The 20,444-nt window shown below is 39.9% G+C and overlaps 3 protein-coding genes across 3 annotated transcripts; all 3 read left to right on the top strand.

Moving 5' to 3' along the window:
* Positions 1 to 694: 694 nt before the first annotated feature.
* Positions 695 to 10,305, top strand: PCOAH_00038590 (Uncharacterized protein; the record flags this gene model as incomplete). The annotated part of the gene is made up of 2 exons (XM_020060650.1): positions 695 to 1,208; positions 1,352 to 10,305. 2 exons carry the CDS (start codon positions 695 to 697, stop codon positions 10,303 to 10,305), a joined length of 9,468 nt encoding a protein of 3,155 aa, XP_019916669.1.
* A 981-nt stretch (positions 10,306 to 11,286) lies between these two features.
* On the top strand, positions 11,287 to 12,114 carry PCOAH_00038580 (Septum formation protein MAF-like protein; the record flags this gene model as incomplete). Its single annotated transcript, XM_020060649.1, has 1 exon — positions 11,287 to 12,114. The coding sequence occupies one exon, from the start codon at positions 11,287 to 11,289 to the stop codon at positions 12,112 to 12,114; it is 828 nt and encodes a 275-aa protein (XP_019916374.1).
* Positions 12,115 to 13,530: 1,416 nt separating this feature from the next.
* PCOAH_00038570 (Uncharacterized protein) lies at positions 13,531 to 19,536 on the top strand (the record flags this gene model as incomplete). Its single annotated transcript, XM_020060648.1, has 1 exon — positions 13,531 to 19,536. The coding sequence occupies one exon, from the start codon at positions 13,531 to 13,533 to the stop codon at positions 19,534 to 19,536; it is 6,006 nt and encodes a 2,001-aa protein (XP_019916203.1).
* Positions 19,537 to 20,444: the final 908 nt, after the last annotated feature.

Below are 20,444 nucleotides of genomic sequence, written 5' to 3'. Positions count from 1 at the left end.
TTTTTTTCCAAACTGGGAGGAAACCACGCCTCTATGGCGAAAACGCAAAAACGCTGCATTTCTTTTTGGCTAACTTACACGGGGAAAAATTAACAACATTCAGTACAGGTGCATAAGTGTACGAATAAAATGCAGCACTGATGGAGCGTATAGATTCGTTACCATTTTTGCATTCCTCTTTTGAGCAGCAAATAGGGGAATATCCCTCGTTATGTTTGCTTTGTTGCAATGCTTAAGTAATACCAAGGGGGAACCCCTCCATGGATTACCTGCAGAATGTAAAGTAACATCCCAATTTGTGCTAACTTTTCTGTTGGTACACAAATGTACGCCCATTCGCAGGAGCGCAGAGAGGCGTAGTTCTCAGTCAACCTAGCAGCACGCAGAGAAGGCTTCTCCGCGCATTGGCTTGTTCACATAGATGTATTTATACAAGCCTATACGTATGTATACTTATTATATGCCTGCCCCTGATCGTTGAAACTTCCCAATCGGGCAGCCTACCATGACACATAAGAGTATCCATACCCACGCAAAAGAACAACTTTGTATAAGTTAGGAAAAAGGTCTTCCAGTGAGTTGTAGAGCCAATTTTTTTTGGAGACCATAACAATATTCCCCCGTTTTCGTAGCAGACGCATGATAACATATGCGACCCCCCCCTCGTTGTTGCCATATCTACACTGATGAGAAAATGACCGCAGAGGGAGAGCAGCACCAAATGGACGGGGACAAAATGATGAGGCATCTCAGGGAGCTAGAAAAGAGCTACCACATTATGACGAAGGAATATGAGAACATAACAAACGTGAGTGTAAAGAACAATGTAGAAAATATTAGGATAATAAAAAACGTGTTTATTTTAAATAGCCTCATCGATAAAGTGAATAAAAAGCATTTAATGGATGCCTTTGAAAATGTAGAAAATACATTAATTTTTATTTTAAAAAAAAATAATACCAATTTTGTCTTAAAATTGGTAGCCATATTTTACCTAAAATTGTGCTCCTACACAAGCTATAATATTAGGGAACTGTATGGCAGGTTATTTGAGATGACCCTGAACAAGTCGGTCGTCAACTCCCCAAGTGAATTAAAAAGGCTGCATGAGCACTTTCTAAAAAATACCCTTCTTTTTACATCCCTAATTTTGGCACATGTGCATTCTCGGATCGGTTCACACATTTCTTCTCTGATTGAGTACTCAAGTAATGCTCACTAGGAGGGATACTGTTTTGTGATGCGGTGCATTCCTTACGGGGTGGCTCCGTTTCTGCGGCCATGTCACAGTTTAACTGATTTATCTTGCCATTATTTTCACCTATTTATAACGCTATCTTTCCCTCCGCAGAAAAAATAAAAAAATCGGACAGTCAACAATCCAAGTACTTCTACCTGGAATGCGCAAACCAAATAATAAAAACAGCACAAATGACCCCCACGGACAGTGAAAAAATCTACAAATTTTTGAAAAGACAATTTAATGAAAAAGATGAATTAATTAAATACAGAATTGTTAAGTGTCTGACGTCCATGTTTATTGTACACCCTGAATACTCCCTCCTGGACTTTGACTTTTTCGTAAAATGTATCCTTGAGGATACTTACCTGAGTACGTATTTATGCCTGGTCAACCTCAAGCACATCATTAAGTTTCTCACTGTGATGTTCTGCAATTGCGCCAATGTGAGGTATAACCGAAATATCAACGATTACGGTGCAGGTAAAAGTAGCTCCAAAAATGGCGCAGATGGGATGGCTTCATTTGCCAGTGACACTGCTGCGGAGAGGGAAGATGAAAAAAACGAAGACGATGACGAGGATGATGATGAAGACGAAAAGGGTGAAGAAGGCGAAGATGAGCAATATGAGGAGGCAAAACGGAGGAACAACAAAGGCAGCAAAACGACAACCGATGAAGGAAAAAAGAAAAGTTTCTTTTCCGATTTTATAAAAATCGCAACAGACGAAATAGTGTCTAAAATTAGCAATATAAAGTTAGAAGAAAAAGACGGAGGAAAAAATTACATTAAGGTAGATCATGTGGATGGGTTTTTATTTCTCACAGATAACCTCTTTAATAAGAAAATTGTGAGAAATAAAAAGAGCGTATTATTTGTGTACGACTTCGCTTCCTTTATGGTCTTCTTTAAGAGGACCCTGTTGAAAATGTTCAACGATTATCATCACGATTACACGGAATTGAAGAAGCTGCACTTTTTGAAAAAATTGGAGAAGTTCACTTACTACGCAGATGTGCTGCACCACTTTGGAACGAATGTGTACACCCCCGGTGGAGGTGCAGGTGTAGTGTACGAATTTTTTAGAAAGCAGAAAAAAGGGTCCAGAATGAGAACCGCGTCATCCGTACCTGCATGTGCATCTGGATCTGCAACTGCTGGTGGTGAAACAAGCGACAGTGATACGTTTATCAATTACCTCCTCGAGAAGGACTACAAATTGATGAAAGAAAAGGAACCACTGCGTTACGATGATTTACACATATCAATTGAGGAAAAAAAAATCTTCAGAACGTATTGCTCCTTGGTAAGTAGTACCCTTTTAAGAAGTATTTTCTTCCAGTCCTTTAAGAATTTACTCTCCTTTTCGAAGAAATTTTCTGGAAAGTCCATCATAAAAATTATCAAGCTGTTTCTTCACCTGCTTGATGTGGCATGTACAAATTGCGCCAAAAAGAAAAACGTAAAGAATCCGCTCCACACGAACAATATAGCAAATAGCTTTGAAATAAACTTCCTCCTGTTCCACTTTACCGACGTTGTACAAGAGTTGGTGAGTAGGAAAAAAAGAGACATCTATACGATTGTTAAGGAGAAGGAGTACAAGGCCAGGGAGAGGGAAAAGTGCAAAATGGACGACAGTAGCGAATACGATGATCGGGAAGGAAGCAAACGCACTTCACATGAGGAGGAAAAGGGGAAAATGCATAGCACCTCGTTATTTTGTGAAAAAATAGACAACGAATCCAGGACAGGTGAAGAGAGTAATACCCACCAGAGTGGTGAAAAGGGCACGAACAACATCGCACAGATTGGCAATACAAATTCGAGTGACCCGAACGGAGGGAATAATGACTCAAATTGGTACAATCGAAAGAGGAGCACGTCCAGTCAAAACGGGATGAACTCACCAAATGGCAGCAAAACGAAAAAGGAGTTCGCACCCATGAAGCGAAAAAATAAAAGGAGCGAAGAAGATAATAACGTGAGGACCTACATACAAAATCAAGTAAAGAATTATTTAATACAAAACAATGATACCAATATAGATGTGAATGAAAAAAAAAAAAATAACATTCTCCTCAAGGGACTAATAATTTTATACAATAAAGCCATAGTAAATAATAGTAGCATAAAAAAGGAAAAGTATGATAAGTATGAGAACTTTCTGAAAATGATCCTGAACAACATGAACGGAGTTCACATTGATATAGATCTACTTAGACACATCATACATTTATTTGTTAAGGTATTTTTAAAGTTCCCTCAGTATACCTACCATTTAATAACCCTGCTGGTGAACTACATTACAATAATTAACGCCAATTTTATGACCTCCTTAACGCTGAACACATTTGATGATATAGAAAAACAAGTGAGCATTTTAATTATCAGCTCCGTTTCGTTAGAGAAGATTTTATACTCCTCCTCCAGGTTCTACAGATTCTACCATTTGAACAATTTAATTCTGTGCGTTTTTGATATATGCAAGTTATTTTTGTCCAAGGTGCAGACACACCCTTTGAAGACCATCAACGAGCTGAGGAGAATTATTTCCTTTTCTCTTATCCATGCGATCACGTCGGTGGTGGTGTACGAGGAGGTGCGGAACAGGCGCAGTGACAATGGCGTGGACCAGGGTGAGGAGGAACGCATCTCCGAAAAGGAACCCCCCTCAACCACGACCCAAGAAGGAACGCTGAAACATTTCGGGAAACAGGAACCACTCTACGACAGTGTCCTCTTCAAACTGCTGATGGATATCATGCGTGAAATGCTCAACGAAATTGAGGAGGAAAAAATGCAGCGTTTTATCAGTTCCTATGAAGAACAAATTAAAAAAAAGAAAATGAACTCAGCGAATTTCTTTATCGTGGATAATTTATTCATTCTAGTGTACATTTTAAAAAGTGTGCACACTATTCTAGCATCAGACATTTTTACCTTTTCCTTTTTTGATCATATTTACAAAATTGTGCAGACCCTGTTCGATTTCTTGCGCCAAATGCATGAGGTAAAAAAGGAACATTACGACAATGGATGTGAGAATTACGAAGCGCAGGTTGCCACAATAGCCCCCCCGAAAAAAAGCAAAGAGAAAAGCGTCACCACTGGAAGTTACTCAAAAAAAGAGGGAACAAAATCCTTCCACTTTTTCGAGTACGGATTTACTCAAATGTGTAGACTGATAAACATTGAAAATGTTTTTTTGATTTTTCTCATTTACATGCTGAAGATTTTTTGCCGCGTCTACAAATTTGTGAAGCAGAAACTGGGAAAGGGAGGAAAAAGTGGAGGGTCTTCAGAGGACGTTGCGCTTGCAAAAAACGGAACCAAAATGTGTATCGAGTCTGTCGAGGAGAGATCCCCTTGTGAGGGAAATCACAGCGGGGAAAATTACAAACGGGGCAGCAGCAGCAGTGGCACTACAACAGGTGCTACGGGGGAAGTTCCTACCACTACTGCTAATGCGGTTACTGAGTCTGTCCCCCCGAATGAACCATTTGCCCCCATATGGGAGGCGCTGATACAGGCCAAGTCCTTCGAAGGAGAGCTCTTTAACGTCTTCCTCGAGTTGCTGATCTATTTGGTGAAAAATAAAGACAAGGACAATTTTAACAACGCAGTTATTAACATCCTGCAGAGGGAAGAAGCAAAGCGCAGGGAAAAGAAAAAAAGGAAGGAAACTACTACCGATGTTGAAAAAAGGAAGAGCCAGCTATTTGGGGAAGACCCAGAATTGGACACCCTAAATATGCTGACGAATAACTACGAAGCCTATTACGAATTGGTGCTAATCCATTTCGTGCAACTTTTCCAACTGTACGTAGAAAAAAAAAAATATTTCAACGTTATTATAAAAAATATTTACAGGTGTATCTTAAATGTGGACTTAAATAAAAACGAGTTAATAATTTATTTGCTAATTTTGGATAAATTTTTAAAAACCAAATTTTATAACAAAAAAAAAGGAAAAATATTCAAATGTATGTTGCCCATATTTAATGTACTAAATAGCCATTTTGTAAATCAAAATAGTGGACTTTTAAATTCTCTTTTGATAAGAAATTTGACTCATTTTATTTGCCACGATGATAATATAGACTCCTACATCTTCAGTTATGTTACGAAATTTTACCAGGCATACTCCAGACAGATTTTGCAGGAAAAATATTTGTGTATCGTTTTTTCGATATTTTTAAAAAGTGTCATTTTGTCTTATATCAAAATTGAAGATAATAATTCATATGTGATGAAGGAAAATAAGATGCCCATCGTGGGGGGGACTTTCCCCTCTAGTAATTTAAGTGCCACCTCCTTGTGTAGCAGCACCTTTTTGGATACTCCAAGTAGCACACGCAGTCGTATCTTTTTAACAACTAAGGGGAAAGCCACAAAAAAATTCAATCCCAAGAAAGCCATTTTCAATATAGCAAACTTCCGAACGTTGGATTTATGCCAACCGCTCAGCTTTTTAGGACAACGGAAGAGGGGAAGCTCCTGTAGAGGAATCAAACGTAGCAAATTTTACAACCGCCCAAAGAAGGGTAAATTGGCAAAATGTTCCAGCAGTGGCGTATCAAGGTGCGCACAGGGTAAGTCAAGCTATCTGGACAGACTAGCGAATGGTAAGCTGTTTGGTCACGAAAAGGGAAAGGTGCTAGAATTCTTCGATACTTACCTAAACATGCTGAAGGTGATTCCACATGATAACAAAGTATTCTCACTCGTTTTGAGAAACTTCAACGTGGTGGTACGAAAGATGCACACCCGAGTTAACCTGCGCAGGATTAAGGACTGCCTGGATGTCGTGCTGGCTTACATACTCAAGGAGGAGAACACGAACATCTACCGCTTCGAAATTGAACGCGGGGGGGGTGTCATAGGGCTGTTTAACAACCTATTGAGGATTCTACAAAGGGGGGGTATGCGAATCGGCAGGAAAGGGGACACCAATGTGGGGGTTAAAAAGGGCCACAAAGAACCCACCTGTAAGAAGCTGTCCAGCTCCCAGAGACAAACGTTACTCGAAGTCGAGAACCAAGTGCTGAACATATTCGAACTTTTCCTAACCTGTTATGAAAAGAAAACGGACCGCCGCTTGTTCAGCACGATTAACATCATGTTCCGTTTGGTGAAGAAAAAAAAGTTGGAAAATTTTATGAACAAAATGTCGATACTAATACAGAGGAACATATTTTTGCAAAGCGATAAGAATAAAATTCAAGGCGCAATAAAATGCGTGTGTAAATTGCTGAAGAGGAAGGTCCAAATTCCATTAAGTGACAATTTTGATTATCACCTGTTGGTGATTTACAACCATCACAGTGGGGACAAGATGGACGACAAGTGCATCACAGAACTGCTCCAAATGAGGATACTCACATACGGTTTTTATAATGTTAACCAGTGGACAAAATTGTTTGACAGGATTTTAAATTCTAAAAATATGTTCCTGTATGATCTCATAAAATATCGATCCAAGGGAAGGTACGCCAAGTATGAAAGGAATGATTGTAATAAAAATTTGCCGGAACAGGATGCCACGAAGGAAAATAACTTACTAACAAATGAGAAACAGCCAAATGAGGAACTGAAGAGCTGTTCCACCTTTCACACCTCATTGTTTAGCAAACATTTTACCCACAATAGACACATAAATTTAAAAGAAGAAAATGAGCAAACGGGGGGGAACAAGACCATGTACTTTTTTAACGTTTTCAAATTAAGGCAAAGTGATTTCACCTTCTCGTTTGATACGAAATATTTGGCAATGAAATTGTTGTTATTGTTTCTGAAAACTGTTAGTCTTTCCCCCCTTGTGTGTGTGCACAACGACGCTTACTATGTGAGTTACGTGAAGAAGCGCCTGAAGAAGGGGATACTGAGCGGGGGAGTGCCAACCAACGGGCAGGAAAAGCCTACGGGTGGCAGGGTTAGTGATTCTAAGAATTTTAATAAAGCTGCTCGAGAAAGAAATAGCAAGAAAGTTTCCCGAAGCAGCAGCGCGTGCACGCGAAGAAGCCACGCCAGTGACAGCAGTTGTAATGACCTAGCACCACCTCAACAATCTATCACATGGAATAAAATGAACAAACGGGCATATGTCCCCCCATGTGATGACTTCTGCTCAAGGGAAAGGAATGAAAAGATGAAGGACCAAATGAGTTACATCGAAGATATGCTCATTCGTAGGTGTGCCAAATGGGAGGCTACATTTAACAATGTCAACGTTGAAAATATCGTGGAGAACTTTTCCCTGTATGATAATTTCGAACAAATATTAAACATCATATTGCACAACATAAATTATGGGATCAGATTTGAGAAGCTGTCTAGACTAGCCATAAAAGCTTTGATTCAATTTTTAAAAATTTTTAAAAACTCCAAAATAATTTTGGATGAATTTTCTAGTAACCATGAAATTATGCTGCTAACAAATTACGAAATTAATATTTTTACATCTCTGAAGATGTACTATGAGTCCTTTCACTTTTTGTATTTTAGCTACCTAGATGGTAATCCTCCAGGGGGGGATAGTTTCGACGTGGTTGGAGATAAACCCAATGAGCATCTACAATTTTCGCACTTTTTTCTGAACCCACTGATGAGGGTATACAACTTATTTCTATTGCTAAACGAAATTGGGTTGTGTAACTCGCACGCAAAATTTGTGGAATACTTTTTTTATTTTGCCATGAAGGGAAGTCATGCTGATAGGGAAGAACTTACAGAAGGTACAACACATGCACGGGAAAAATCTGACATGATGAATGGGAATGTTTCCATGAATGGATATCACACTTCTAATGGGAATGCTCTACCACATATATTGGAAAGGAAGAAAATTCCTACAATAAATTCGTCGCTCTTCTTCTCAGAATTCGACTCCTGCGTGTATTACCTCTTTTCATACAAATCATTCTGCCTCTATGTAATAAATAGCGAGAAGGCCCAAAGGAACCTTGGCAACTTTAACATAAAAACGGTGGTAAAGAATATTAGCTACATTTTGTATGACACGATTGTTATGTACTTTTGGACATTTGGGCATAGCGGAGGAGGAGGTGCAGAGAACTGTCAGGACGAAGTGATTCACAGATTTTTTACCTGCATGAACGAAAAGGCAAGAAGCTTGTCCACTTTTTATTTCAGTGCATTTGCAATATTTTTGCAATTTTTAAACATCATAAGGAGGAGCAATGACCTTATCATAAGTGCGAAGAATTGTACATTGTTCAAAACGTTAATATATTTTTTGTGCTACCATTTGAAGGAGCATAAGGACAGATTAAAAGAGGAAACGAAGGAGATATACTTTAAGTTCATTTTTGGGTACTTAAGTTTGACTGGATTTGATTCAGATTTGTCCCACCAGGTGGGCAACACCATTTCTGAGCAGGGAGACGTCACACTGGATGAGGCGCAGTTGTCCAGTTCAGTAATCACAGAAGGGAAGGGGGAAAAATCTCATAGGATTGAAAACTCAAGCAGAAGTTGCGTCGGCGAAGACATGTCTAAACCGTTGTCTCTTCCCAGTGAAACTATGCAGTGTTTTTACGAAGTGTCAGGGATCCCTTTTTTAAAAACCGTTTTGGATTACATTTTGAAGCATTTGATAATCTTTGTGAACGAAAAAGTTTTACCAAGCGTGCTCGAATTTGTCTCTCTCGCGCATGAGCATTTCGCAAATTTGGACGGTGCAGGGGGGAGCCACCACAGCGTGCTGAGAAAAGTGTTCACATTGCACTTATTCGTATTGGGTAAATTTTTAAGAAAGAGGCGTTACGGAGATAAACGCGGCAGTGCTGGCTTCAGAGGTGGGGACGATGGGGGGATGCTAACTCGGCTGTGGAACTCCGTGCTCAGCTGCTACACCCTATTGGGGAGGTTAGAGGGGGTGCAGCTAGAGGAAGGAAAGATTACCGATGAAAAGGTTACAGATGCAAAAACGGCGGAAGCCAAACTGGCGCACAAAATAAAGGCCCTGCTGCAGGCGCTGTTCTTCCAGAAGATGAATCTCCTGAAGGAGGAAAAGCTGAGCACCAGGTTGTTGAAGTTGTTCTTTCAAAATTGCAGCGAAAGTGATCTGCAGAATTACCTAAGCCATATGAAAAGTTACAAAGGGGAAATGGTCAAAATGGTGAAGAACCAGGATTTGCCGCGCTTAAAACTATTTTACATAAAGGTTATCATTTTTATACATCATGTCAACACAACAGACATGCTGGATGGAAGGAGAAAGGTGCATTACACAGAAGAAATATTGGACGTGTTTATTATCGCCTCACGTAGGATGAAAATGGCATACCACGACATGGGTATGGAAATGAAGCGAAGAAATATGAGCCCCAAAAAAAAGGAAGAAAAAAACAGGCACACAAAGAACCAAATTATACAATCCTTTTTAAATGCCATAAAGAATATATTTACTCTTCTCCAAAAAAGGGAAGATTCCATCGTTTTTTATTTTACACATAATTTGATAAAAAACGACATGCTGCCCATTCTCCTGGTTGATCATCCCACGGAAAATGTGGACTACGAAGAATTGATACGAGCAGATTCGTCCGAGGAAGATATTATTACCTACCCCGTCAAAATTTTAAACTCCTTTTTTGACACCTTCATGGGTAGAGAGGCACTCATGAGGAAGATTCTCATTCCGTATATTACCTTTGTTCACAAGGTTTGTCGTTTATGTGATGCAAACAGGATTGATATTACAAAGTCTTTCTTAACCGTCGATGCAAATGCAGACAAAACGATTAACCCGTTAAGTGTGGGTGAAGGAAGTTCGTGCCCAGAGAACTGCTTCCCCCGCACAGCAGTTGTACGCACGGGAAGTGGCACCATGACGATATATTTCAAAGAAGTAACAAACGTTTTTAGAAATGTCGCTTTTAAGAATGCCTCGTTTTTTAAGGACGTCCTGGCGGACATCAGTGGGGAAGAGAAAGTCATGGTATATAACCTGATCAAAGAGGCAATTTCTGTAGAGGAGCAGACGGAGCAGCGAACTAAGCAGGAACAGGAAAAGCTGGACTTCAGCTTTGTCAATTAGGAAAACGCGTAAGGGTGTTAATCAGGTTGCTAAGAGGGGATATATTAAAGCAGACTGCCATTTGGGGAGTTTCTATTGGGATGTTTTTAGCGCTTAGCTGGATGCCCCTTTTTCGAAGTAGCTTCCATTTTGGAGTACCTTGCCATGCTCACACTATTGGCGAAAATTACGCCCGCCTGATCAGCTACTACAGCAAGTGTACGGGAATTTTTTTTAGCTACGTGAAATCTGCAGATAGGTGTGCGCCAGGATTACTCCTCGGTTGCAACTCCTTGCGTGGATCTGCATACAAAGCCAAGTTGCTTTTTCACCCAAAAATGGCACTCGTCAGACTGGTGGCCCTTTCATATACGCTCACCGCAAGCTACACAGGACATAATTTTACCCTTTTGAGCTTGCACAAAGATACCTTTTTCTCTTTTTTTTTTTTTTTTTTTTTTTTTTTTTATTGCTCATTGTATGCATTTCCACGCTGCGCACTTTTTGACCAGTTGTGAGTAAAAACGGTAACATATCAAAGTGGATTTTTTCAATATGCAAAATTTTGTAGGCAGCGGGGGGGTAACAAAAAAACTCCTTTTTAGTTTCAAATGAGAAGTGACTATTGGATGAACAAACAAAAAAAAAGAAAACACATTGTGATGCTTTTTTTTGTAACTGATTAGCAATATGCATGAAAAATGGGGTCGTGATAGGCATTATACCCAGCATGTTATCCCCGCTTAAAAATGCAGCACCCCAAGGCAACTGTCTGCAGTATGCTGCTCCCTTTGTTAGGTCCCCTACCATTTAGTCGGTCGAATGAAAAGGAAGGAAGATAATTTTATTTTAATAGTTACTTCGAAATGGTAAGCCCGGCAACAAGGCATAGCAAGCGCCATAATGAGGGTCATATCGAGTACGACAATATCGCCCATTTTTAGAAAACCACCGAATCTTTTACCGCTTTTCATTTTACCTTCCCTTTCGCGCAAAACGAGAATGGAGGAGCATTCGCATATCATCGGGTTAGGCGACCTTTTCACAGATGCAAAAAAATGTTGGGTTCTTTTGGCTAGCAAGTCCCCCAGGAGGATAGAGTTAATGAAATTAATGGGGGTATCAAATTTATACATTTGTGAATCAGGCTTTGAGGAAAATTTAGATAAAAAACAGTTTGCTTCTGCTGAGCATTATGTTAAAGAAAATGCGTTACAAAAGGGGTTGAATGTAGTAAACCATGTCTGGTTTGGGGATCAACCAAACAATCACATGGAGGGGAACCATAAGGAAGCCGAAAAAAAAAACAAACAACAGGAAAGTAATAGTGGTAATTTGCCAAATGGCCAACCTGATAAGGAGGAACATTGTACAGATGGAACAAAAACGCACCAATTCAAAAGTTTGCATAGCACCTATGACCCCATGCCAAATGTTATAATCTCATGCGACACGATCGTTACGCTGAAGGACGAAATAATAGAAAAACCACTCAACAAAGAGCACGCCCTTGAAATTTTAAAAAAATTATCATCTAATGTGCATTGCGTTTATACAGCTGTCTGTATATTTTTACACAAAACAAAAGTACCCATCACCTTTATCGAAAAAACAGAAGTACATTTTGACAACTTGCTTGAGCAAGATATTCTGGCATATATAAATTCCAGTGAACCGTATGATAAGGCTGGCGCTTACTCTATCCAAGGAGTCGGTTGCCAGTTTATAAAAAAAATTAATGGCTGCTATTACAACGTTATGGGGTTACCAATTAATAAACTTTCCAAAACGTTGACGCAGTTATATGTGGAGGGAAAAATATCAGTTTGATAAGCACGCAAAACGCAAGTCAAGGATTTCCTAAGTGTGTATTCAGCCTAGCGCACCCAACAAGCATACCTATGCAAATAAGTGTAATCACACGTTTAAGCGGGCCTCCCCCTGGATACGTCTAACGCAGTTGTGTAGATCAACTTTTCCCATTTGTGTAACACACCATGTATCTCCCTACGATCAATGCGTATTCCAATCGTGGAAAGACAAAAACACCAAACTGTTCTTTTTTAACAAATGTGCAAAATGGAGGGGGGGAAAAAAAAATCTTCTAAAAGGAGACCTTCCCAGTGTGTTGATTTATCAACGTATGGAAAATCGAAAGGAGGAAAACTTCATTAAAAAAATATAACACAGAATGTATTCCTTTTAGCTAGCGCAGCTGAGGATAAGACCATTTTAAAGCAACACATACCACATGCACTGCTTTGCAGACACGCACAAATGTGAGGAAAAAAAAAAAATAACAAATTTTCCATTTATAAATAAGAGGAATACAAGAGAAAAAATGGAAGAAAATTAAGATTTATCTGGTTTTGTGTAGCTAAGGGGAAAACATAAGCGTTTATGTATGGGGAAGAAAAATCGTATCAACATGCGGGCAAAACGCTGCTCTTTTGTTCTGGCATGAAGGTATTCCCTTTATCTACAAAATTGAGTATTATTATTATATTTTTTTTTTTTTCCTTCATTGTGTATGCCACTATTAGTTCCTTGCGCGTGAATGTATGTACTTCTCCTGTTGTTAAAATAGAAGCACGCAACAAACGTGTGCACATATATACATGTGCTATATGTACGTGCGGTAGAATGCATGCCGGGAGCTACCTTGGCGCCGTTCTTCCCACTTTGCTGCTCTACTGTGAATAATAAAAGACACAAAACTTGTTTATCACCGCTCTTGCGAGGAGTTGCTCATTTGTTTATGTATATATGCATTCTGCTAGGGTGTCTTCTGCCCATTTATGCTATAACCGGCACAACTGTTGCGCTCAAAATTTAGCGCTACTGCCGCGGGGAAAAGGAGTAAACACGTAAACGGACTGATAAATGGGTTACTGAACAAACCCAAGAATTGAAAAACGTTTTGTGAAGTGTAGGAAAAGAGCGCAAAGCAGGCATTAAATCATTTGTCGCCTTTTTCGTGCCATTCCGACATCCAACTTTTTACAAAGCGCGTGTAGGTACAGCGCAATTGCAAACGGCTATTTTGTTCAGCTCCGTTCCGCATAGTTCCTTTTTAATTTATTTTATTTGTCCCCCCTATATCACCTCGCGAAAGTGAATTGAGAAGAGACGCAAGTCTTTACACTGGCATGCGTCTGCGATTTGTGCACCTGTAGGGTAAACATATAATTTAAGAAGAGAGAGAAAAAAAAAAGATTGATAAATCGACCGAGCGTGGGCACCAAAATGGGCATGCTGAAAAGCTCGTTTTCCGCATTGATCAAGAAAAAAAGGCAGCGATCTAGGGGATACAAGCAAACGGGGCACCATTCCAATGGTTCCTTCAAGGCTCTGGAGGATTACTTAATAGAAGACACGCAATTTAACACGAGTGGTGGTGCAGCGGGTGACTCAAAAGGTGCCCTACAAAATGGCTCGAATTCGGGTTCCAAAGACGCCCAGCTGAATGAAAAAGTAGCTAATGCGAAACTAACTAGCGCAAAGCCGCAAAACGGACAGCAGCCACCTACGCAGAAAGGTAAAAAAAAGGGAAAGTTAAAGCGAATAATACATAACACTATCTGTCTATTCAAGCCACAAAAATTAAGGAGATCAATATCGGAAGAAAAAAAAGTAATAGAACCGGAAAAAATATTAAACGTTAAGTTCGTCCCAAATAATAAGCCAACCGATAATCCCCCCCAGAGTGTTGTAACTCATAAGAAGAGCATCCAAGTGAGCAAAATTGCAGAAGTTAAAAAACAAATTGTCACTAAGAATGTTAAAATAATTCCATTGAAGAAACCTGTCCCAGTTGTATTCAATAAGCCCATAAGTAAAAAAATTGAATTGAAGAAAAAGACCTCCGAGGATAAATCGAAAAAAAGTGTGTCGTCTCTGCCATGCAATGAGCCATTCGACAGGTGCTGCAGGGCGGAAATAAACAAATGCGAAATTCCTCGACTGCAGGAATTATTTGGGCAAATGAGAAAAGGGAGTGACTCCACGGAGGTGGATGGAGAAGAGGCGGCAGTCGACCAGGGGGATGAACCCGTTGGCAGGTGCAGCATGTTGGAGGATAGCACCCACAGTAGTAGCGGTGCAAGCGATGGTAGCGATATTAATGGTGAAAGTGATGAAAGCATAAAAAGCGCTGAAAACTGTAAAAACCATGGTAGGAATGCCCCCCAAGGAAATAAAATGAACATTTTTAATAACCTACTACAAAGTGTAAAACCCTGTAGAAGCTACAACATGGATGTGAGCCACCCATTGTACAACTTCCTGTGCAAAAATGAAGACTCCTTCTTAAGTTCCAACTGGCACGATCGAATCAATTACGCCTTCCGAAACATATGGGCCTTAAAGGAATATATGCACGATGAGAAAAGTGAGGGCGAAAGAGAAAAGGAGTTTTATAACGAGCTAGAATTATTTCACATGTCCAGCAAAATAGGGGCCTGTGGATTAATATACTCTCTATTTTTTAGCAAGCAAGAATCGGAGAATGATTCAATAAGTTATTTTAAAAAATGTTTTGTCCAAGTGTCGAAGGAGAACTATCCTCATATTTACAAAATATACAAACCGAAATTTGACGACGATTTAGTTTTCCTATTTGACAGTCTTGTCTTTACGGTAATATTGGGGAGTAGAAGGAATGGCATAAATTATAACATGGCTAGAAAAATATACAGCAATGATATGAAGGGGAAGAAGGTTCTATGTGATTGTATATTTAGTCTGAAAAACGGTTCGAAGTTTTCCCTACCTGTGGCTAGCCAAATTGATTTCATGGGGATGCGCGTCATTTCGGAACCACTAATGCCGTTAAGTGAGGCCTACCCCGCTGTAGATGTGATTAAGGACATATTTAGGGGGTTCGCATTTAGCAATTACATGAGTGATGGTGGTGACAAAAATGAGGGTGACAATGAGAATGACCACCTCCACAGTGGTGAGCAGACAATGAAGGGAACAACCCCAAATGAATGTATGAACCGACCTAACGAGGAAAAACACCTAAAGAAGAAAAAGGAAAAGGTGTTCTATGAAAGGCTCCTGTTGGAAATGCAAAACTATGACCACGAGTTGTACCAGCAGATAAGGCAAATGAGTGATTCTATGAATTACCACTGTTGCATTCTCCCCTTTGGATTCTCCAACTATTACAAATGTAAAATATTTAAAAAGAGAAACAACGTAAAAATTTTCAAATCGCTAATTGATAATCTGTTCATTGTAAGAGGGGCAGAAGAGGTACTCCCCCCATATGTTGACAATTCTACTGGAGGAAATTTCACCAAAAGGATAAGATACGAATTCATAAAAAATTACTATGAGCACTCATTAACTAATACTACCTTAGCTATAGACATTAGGAATTATAAATTAAAAAAGTATAAAAATAATGTAGACCTTTTGAAGGACGCTACTAGGGAATGTCTCCACAACATTGAAAATTATATTTTACCCAAAGTTGTAAATATCATCTCAAATTTCAGTGACAGTTTTGACGTCACGCAGGTTTATCATTCCCATGGGGTTAACATGCATAACTTGGGTTACCTACTGAGCAATGATAGGGACATTTCCCCCCCGGAGTTCCTCTCAGAGGTTATCTGCAGGGAAATTATTTGCCGCACGTTGAAGTCCATATATTATGAGCACATACATTCGTTTCTGTTGGGAACATTGGGAGGAAACAGAAAATGTAGCAGTGGAAATCCTAAAGGGAGTAATCACCACTGTTCTGATAATGCTTACCATGTGTCCCCTTTCATTAATGAGCAGAATGAACACCATTATGACGGCGCCAGTGATAGTAGCAGGCAGAGGACACCCGAACAATGCAACAAATTTATCTGCTTCTGCGAAAGGTGTTTCACGGAGTGGAATTATTTTCCCGAGTTTGTGCCACATAAATTTCTAATTCGGTTGGTAAACTTAACCCTAAATGTTAGGACAGTAGATTCACTGCAGTTCTGGCACCAGGTGTTAATTCCCGAATGCATGAGGAAATTTAAAATCAACCTAAACGACCATATTAATATTAAGGAGGTGGAAGTTTACGGACTGCTAGTCTGCATTGAGTACCACTTGGGCGTCTACTTTAACAAGGAGTGTAAGAGGAATTATAAAGTCAGGCTGCCTCTAACTTTGGAGGATATGTCTTCCTTTGACTCAAAGAAGGAGAGCGTCCTGTTTCCGAATGTTGCCCACCTGAGGGAGGTTTGCGAATGGGGCGGTGAACCGGAGATCGGAGACGCAAGCGAAGCGGTTACTGAAATATTTGGCGACCAATGCTCTGACGAACCAAACGGTTCAAATTCCTTTGGGTATATGCGCGAAACAGGCAAAAGTGACAACCGTGCAGGGAAGCGGGGACACGTTTACAAGTCCCCCTACAGGGGTGTCACCACGGTCACACAAAACAGCGCACGCAGGAGTTACAAGAGTTCAAGTCATAGTGTAAGTGGAGACTCGAAAAGCGGACCTACGTGGGAGAAAAGAACAATCACAAGCAATTACGATGATAGTTCTCTCCCCTCAATCAACAGTAGCAGCGAAGTTAGACACCAAAACGTGTACTCCTTGGTTGACAAAATACGCAGAAAAAAATGGATATCCTTACGGAGAAGTAACCGTGCTGGAGAGAAACATAAAAGGGAGCTTACACCTAGCACCAGCGTGGGGAGTTGTATAAGGGAAGACATCCCTCGCAGAGTGCACCAGTGTAGTAATTTCCAAAGGAGTAATATTGCTCTGTTTTATCCCAAGACAAAGGGATGCTTTCCGAAGTATGCCACGTGGAGTTTCAAAACGGTGGAAAAGCTAATATCTTCAAATATTATGATGCAGGAAAAATATAAAGTAAAAAATATGCTAAAGGAAAATATTGTCAACATAATACACCCGAAAAATAGCGACTTTTTACAGATGAGCAATATATGCACAGTAGGTTCATGCAACAAAATCAAGAGCTTTGTCCATGAGTATAATATTCCTTGCCACCCCTACTGCATACTGAATGAAAAAATGAAATGCATAAATTATGTTAGGGCTAAGAAGTGCATCTATCTCCTTCTAAATGTTAGTCTGGATAAAAACATTTTCGAATTATCCAAACAGTTCTTATTTTTGGCCTATCTGCATTTCGAGCATGGCTATGTGAAGAAGTGCTTAGACGTTTGCTACTACATTTATGGGGTTATTCCTAACATAGGGACGATAAGGAGGGACATACTAGTGCTAATCCTTCAGTGCAAAGTGAAGGAGGGGAATATAGATGATGCGCTGATCATTTACAAGCTCATCGTCATTTTTAACAAATTTTATGAGGGACATGAGAACAGCGTCCACACGCTTATTTGTAACGTTCTCATGGCTAGCTACTACTATGATAGGGCAAATGAGAGCAGAGGGAAAAGTACCCGCGGGAGGGGCATCTGTGACAAAGGGTGGGAGGATTTCCTCGGTAACCTTCCCAGTGCAGAGCGCAGAAATCACAACCCGGGTGATTCCCAAGTAGGGGAAGCTACCACAGATGAGGAATGCGTAAAGAACAAGTTGTTGCTAGACCAAGTGGACCATTTGGAGGTGAAGAAAAAGTATTTACTGAAAGCCTTGCACTATGCGGAAGAAAGCTATAGAGCCATTTCGACGACGCTTTGTGATATTTCTAAGCATTACGTCTGCATATTTGCACTAATGCTACAGGGGAATATTTTAATGGGGCTACACAAATTCCAGAGCGCGATAAAGTACTACACGATATCGCTGCAGAATTGTGAACGAGCCAAACTGCCCAACTTTGTTACGTTGCAAAATAAATGCCTACTAGCGGACTCGTTAAAAAATAACGGCAATTATGATAAAGCCATCGAAATAGCAGAAGAGTGTTTAAAGGCATTAAGCAGCTGCACACAGTCGTCACGCAGTCTAACGCTGTATGTAATTTTTCGGCTAGCTGAAATGAAGCAGTATATCGGGTGTAGAGATTTAATTTATCCAAATATCTTCCTAGACAACATTCCCAATGCTAACATTAAAAAAAAAATTACTGCTTCAGATTTTTTTATTTTTGAAAAGAACTACTTAAATGAAAAGAATAAAAAGTATAGAAAGGAGGCAATTGACTTGTACATAAAATTATACGATATGTTAAAAAGCCAGAAGAACTACAACCTCGTTTTTGCTAAAGACATTTTCGGGTGCTACTACACCAAGGATGATTTGTTACCCCACCAGGATGTGAAAACAGACATGCACGAAGATGATATGGAAAAAATATTCCTAGTGATAAGGGAGATCCTCAGAATAAAGGTAATTTCGTTAAGCATGAAGAAGCAGTTCATGTTGGCTTCTAAACTGTTGGCCATCGTGCTAACGAAAAATTCTTCCCCTTTTGTAAGAGAACTGACGCTGCTAAAAAGGGGGTACAAAAAGAATCTATCACATGGTAAGTTCCACCCTGATGAGTGTAGCCCCACAATGGTACAGCCCAGCGTGACAAAAAGGGAAGACCATTTGGATAGCTCGCCGTACGACCATAATAATGACCAAGTGTATATAACCGATCTGCTTAGTGATGTTCACACAAATGGCCAGAAAAAATATATCGGAAAAACTTTACCCTTCCAACTGGGCGATTTCCACCAAAGTAGGCAAAGCAATTTCTTCCACAGAAGTTGTTACACACACGAATATGACTACGTATCTATCGAGAAGCTCCTCTTCGATGACACCTATTTCGTCGTAGAAGACATATGCAAATGGTGCTACTTAAAATGTGACACATATAATAGTAAGCAAAAAGTTGGGGAAGAAACCAATTCGACTTACTTTCTAAACCCTAGTATATGGTTTGACTTACTTTTCTTTTCCGTCATGAAAGGCACTAGTAGTCATACCGAACTGCTCATCCTCATCGACCTGGTTAAATTTTTCTTAACGCCTTTGCAAAAGCAGCTAATTTTATTTCGTGTCAAATCGTTAAGCAACATTAGCGGAAATGAGCAGTACTCCGACTATATACAGCACTTGCTAAATAATGAGGGGAAGGAAATTTTGCGTATTATGAATATCCTGGATGGCGAAAAAAATTCAGGCAATTTGTGTGTAGGTGAATACGCAAATCTTTCCAATTTGCACAAAAAGGATGTGGTAAAAAATGTTGACTATTTGTCTAACATAGTTGTCACCAACCCCTGGCTCATGGCGCCTTCCAATACATTTGACAGCGCAAGGTGATGAATGCTACAATCAGATTCAGTATCTCCATTTTTACCTTCCTAAATGGGAGCGTGTGCGTGGAGGAGAATTATTCACCTGTACGGGTGGGAAAAGAAAAAAAGAATTGTTCACATTTTTTTTGCAAAAGGGCAGTGGCAATTGTGAGAAGGCGCCTTTTCAACGTTTCTGCTGGGGTCCTGCGTTTTTTTTTTTTTTTTTTTTTTTTTTGTCTGCCCCCGTGTGTTTGCACCTGCACAGTTGCAGTTCTGTTTCCATTCTCACGTGTGTGCTTTTTTTATTTTTTTTCCGTCCTCTTTCCCTCTTACTGGAAAACGTTGACCAAGTTGTGCCATATACCCATGCGGCATAAGTTGCGCTCTGCTCTTAAAAAGGGGCGAAATTTTCCAAATGCAAATCTCTTCCATTTGGGGGTATTTCCCCATGGGGGTTAAACCGTAAGCCATATTCTGCTTTTTTAAATTGTTCCTTACGCAGAGTGGCTGCATTTTTTTTTTTTTTTTAATGCAAAAATGTGCACACATAAAAGGGGAAAGAAGCTCGGTTAATTCTGCCTCGAAATACGTTTCGCCTGAGCATTTTAAGATATTCTTTTTTGGCACTCAGTAGTCCGACTTTTTTGGACTCATCGTATGCTCTTAAAGTTGCTGCAAAAGTGGGGAGATAAGAAAGAGGCTTAGAGCCCGATATTAGATGCCTGCCAATGGCACGCAGCAAAATAGTAGTAACAGTGAAGTTGCTTTTTTTTTTCTTCTCTCCTCGTCATGATATGGGAGTTTCTCCTAAACGCTTCCAGATGGCAAGCCGAGCAGCAGCTGCCAAAATATAAGACGTTGCCACAATTTGATGACGGAAGATAGACACTTTTCCCCATAGAAAACCAGTCCGAATAGAAAGAAAAAAAAAGC

Source organism: Plasmodium coatneyi, chromosome 12, assembly GCF_001680005.1.
Source record: "Plasmodium coatneyi strain Hackeri chromosome 12, complete sequence".
Lineage (NCBI taxonomy): Eukaryota > Apicomplexa > Aconoidasida > Haemosporida > Plasmodiidae > Plasmodium > Plasmodium coatneyi.
This window is presented reverse-complemented; position numbering and strand designations above follow the sequence as displayed.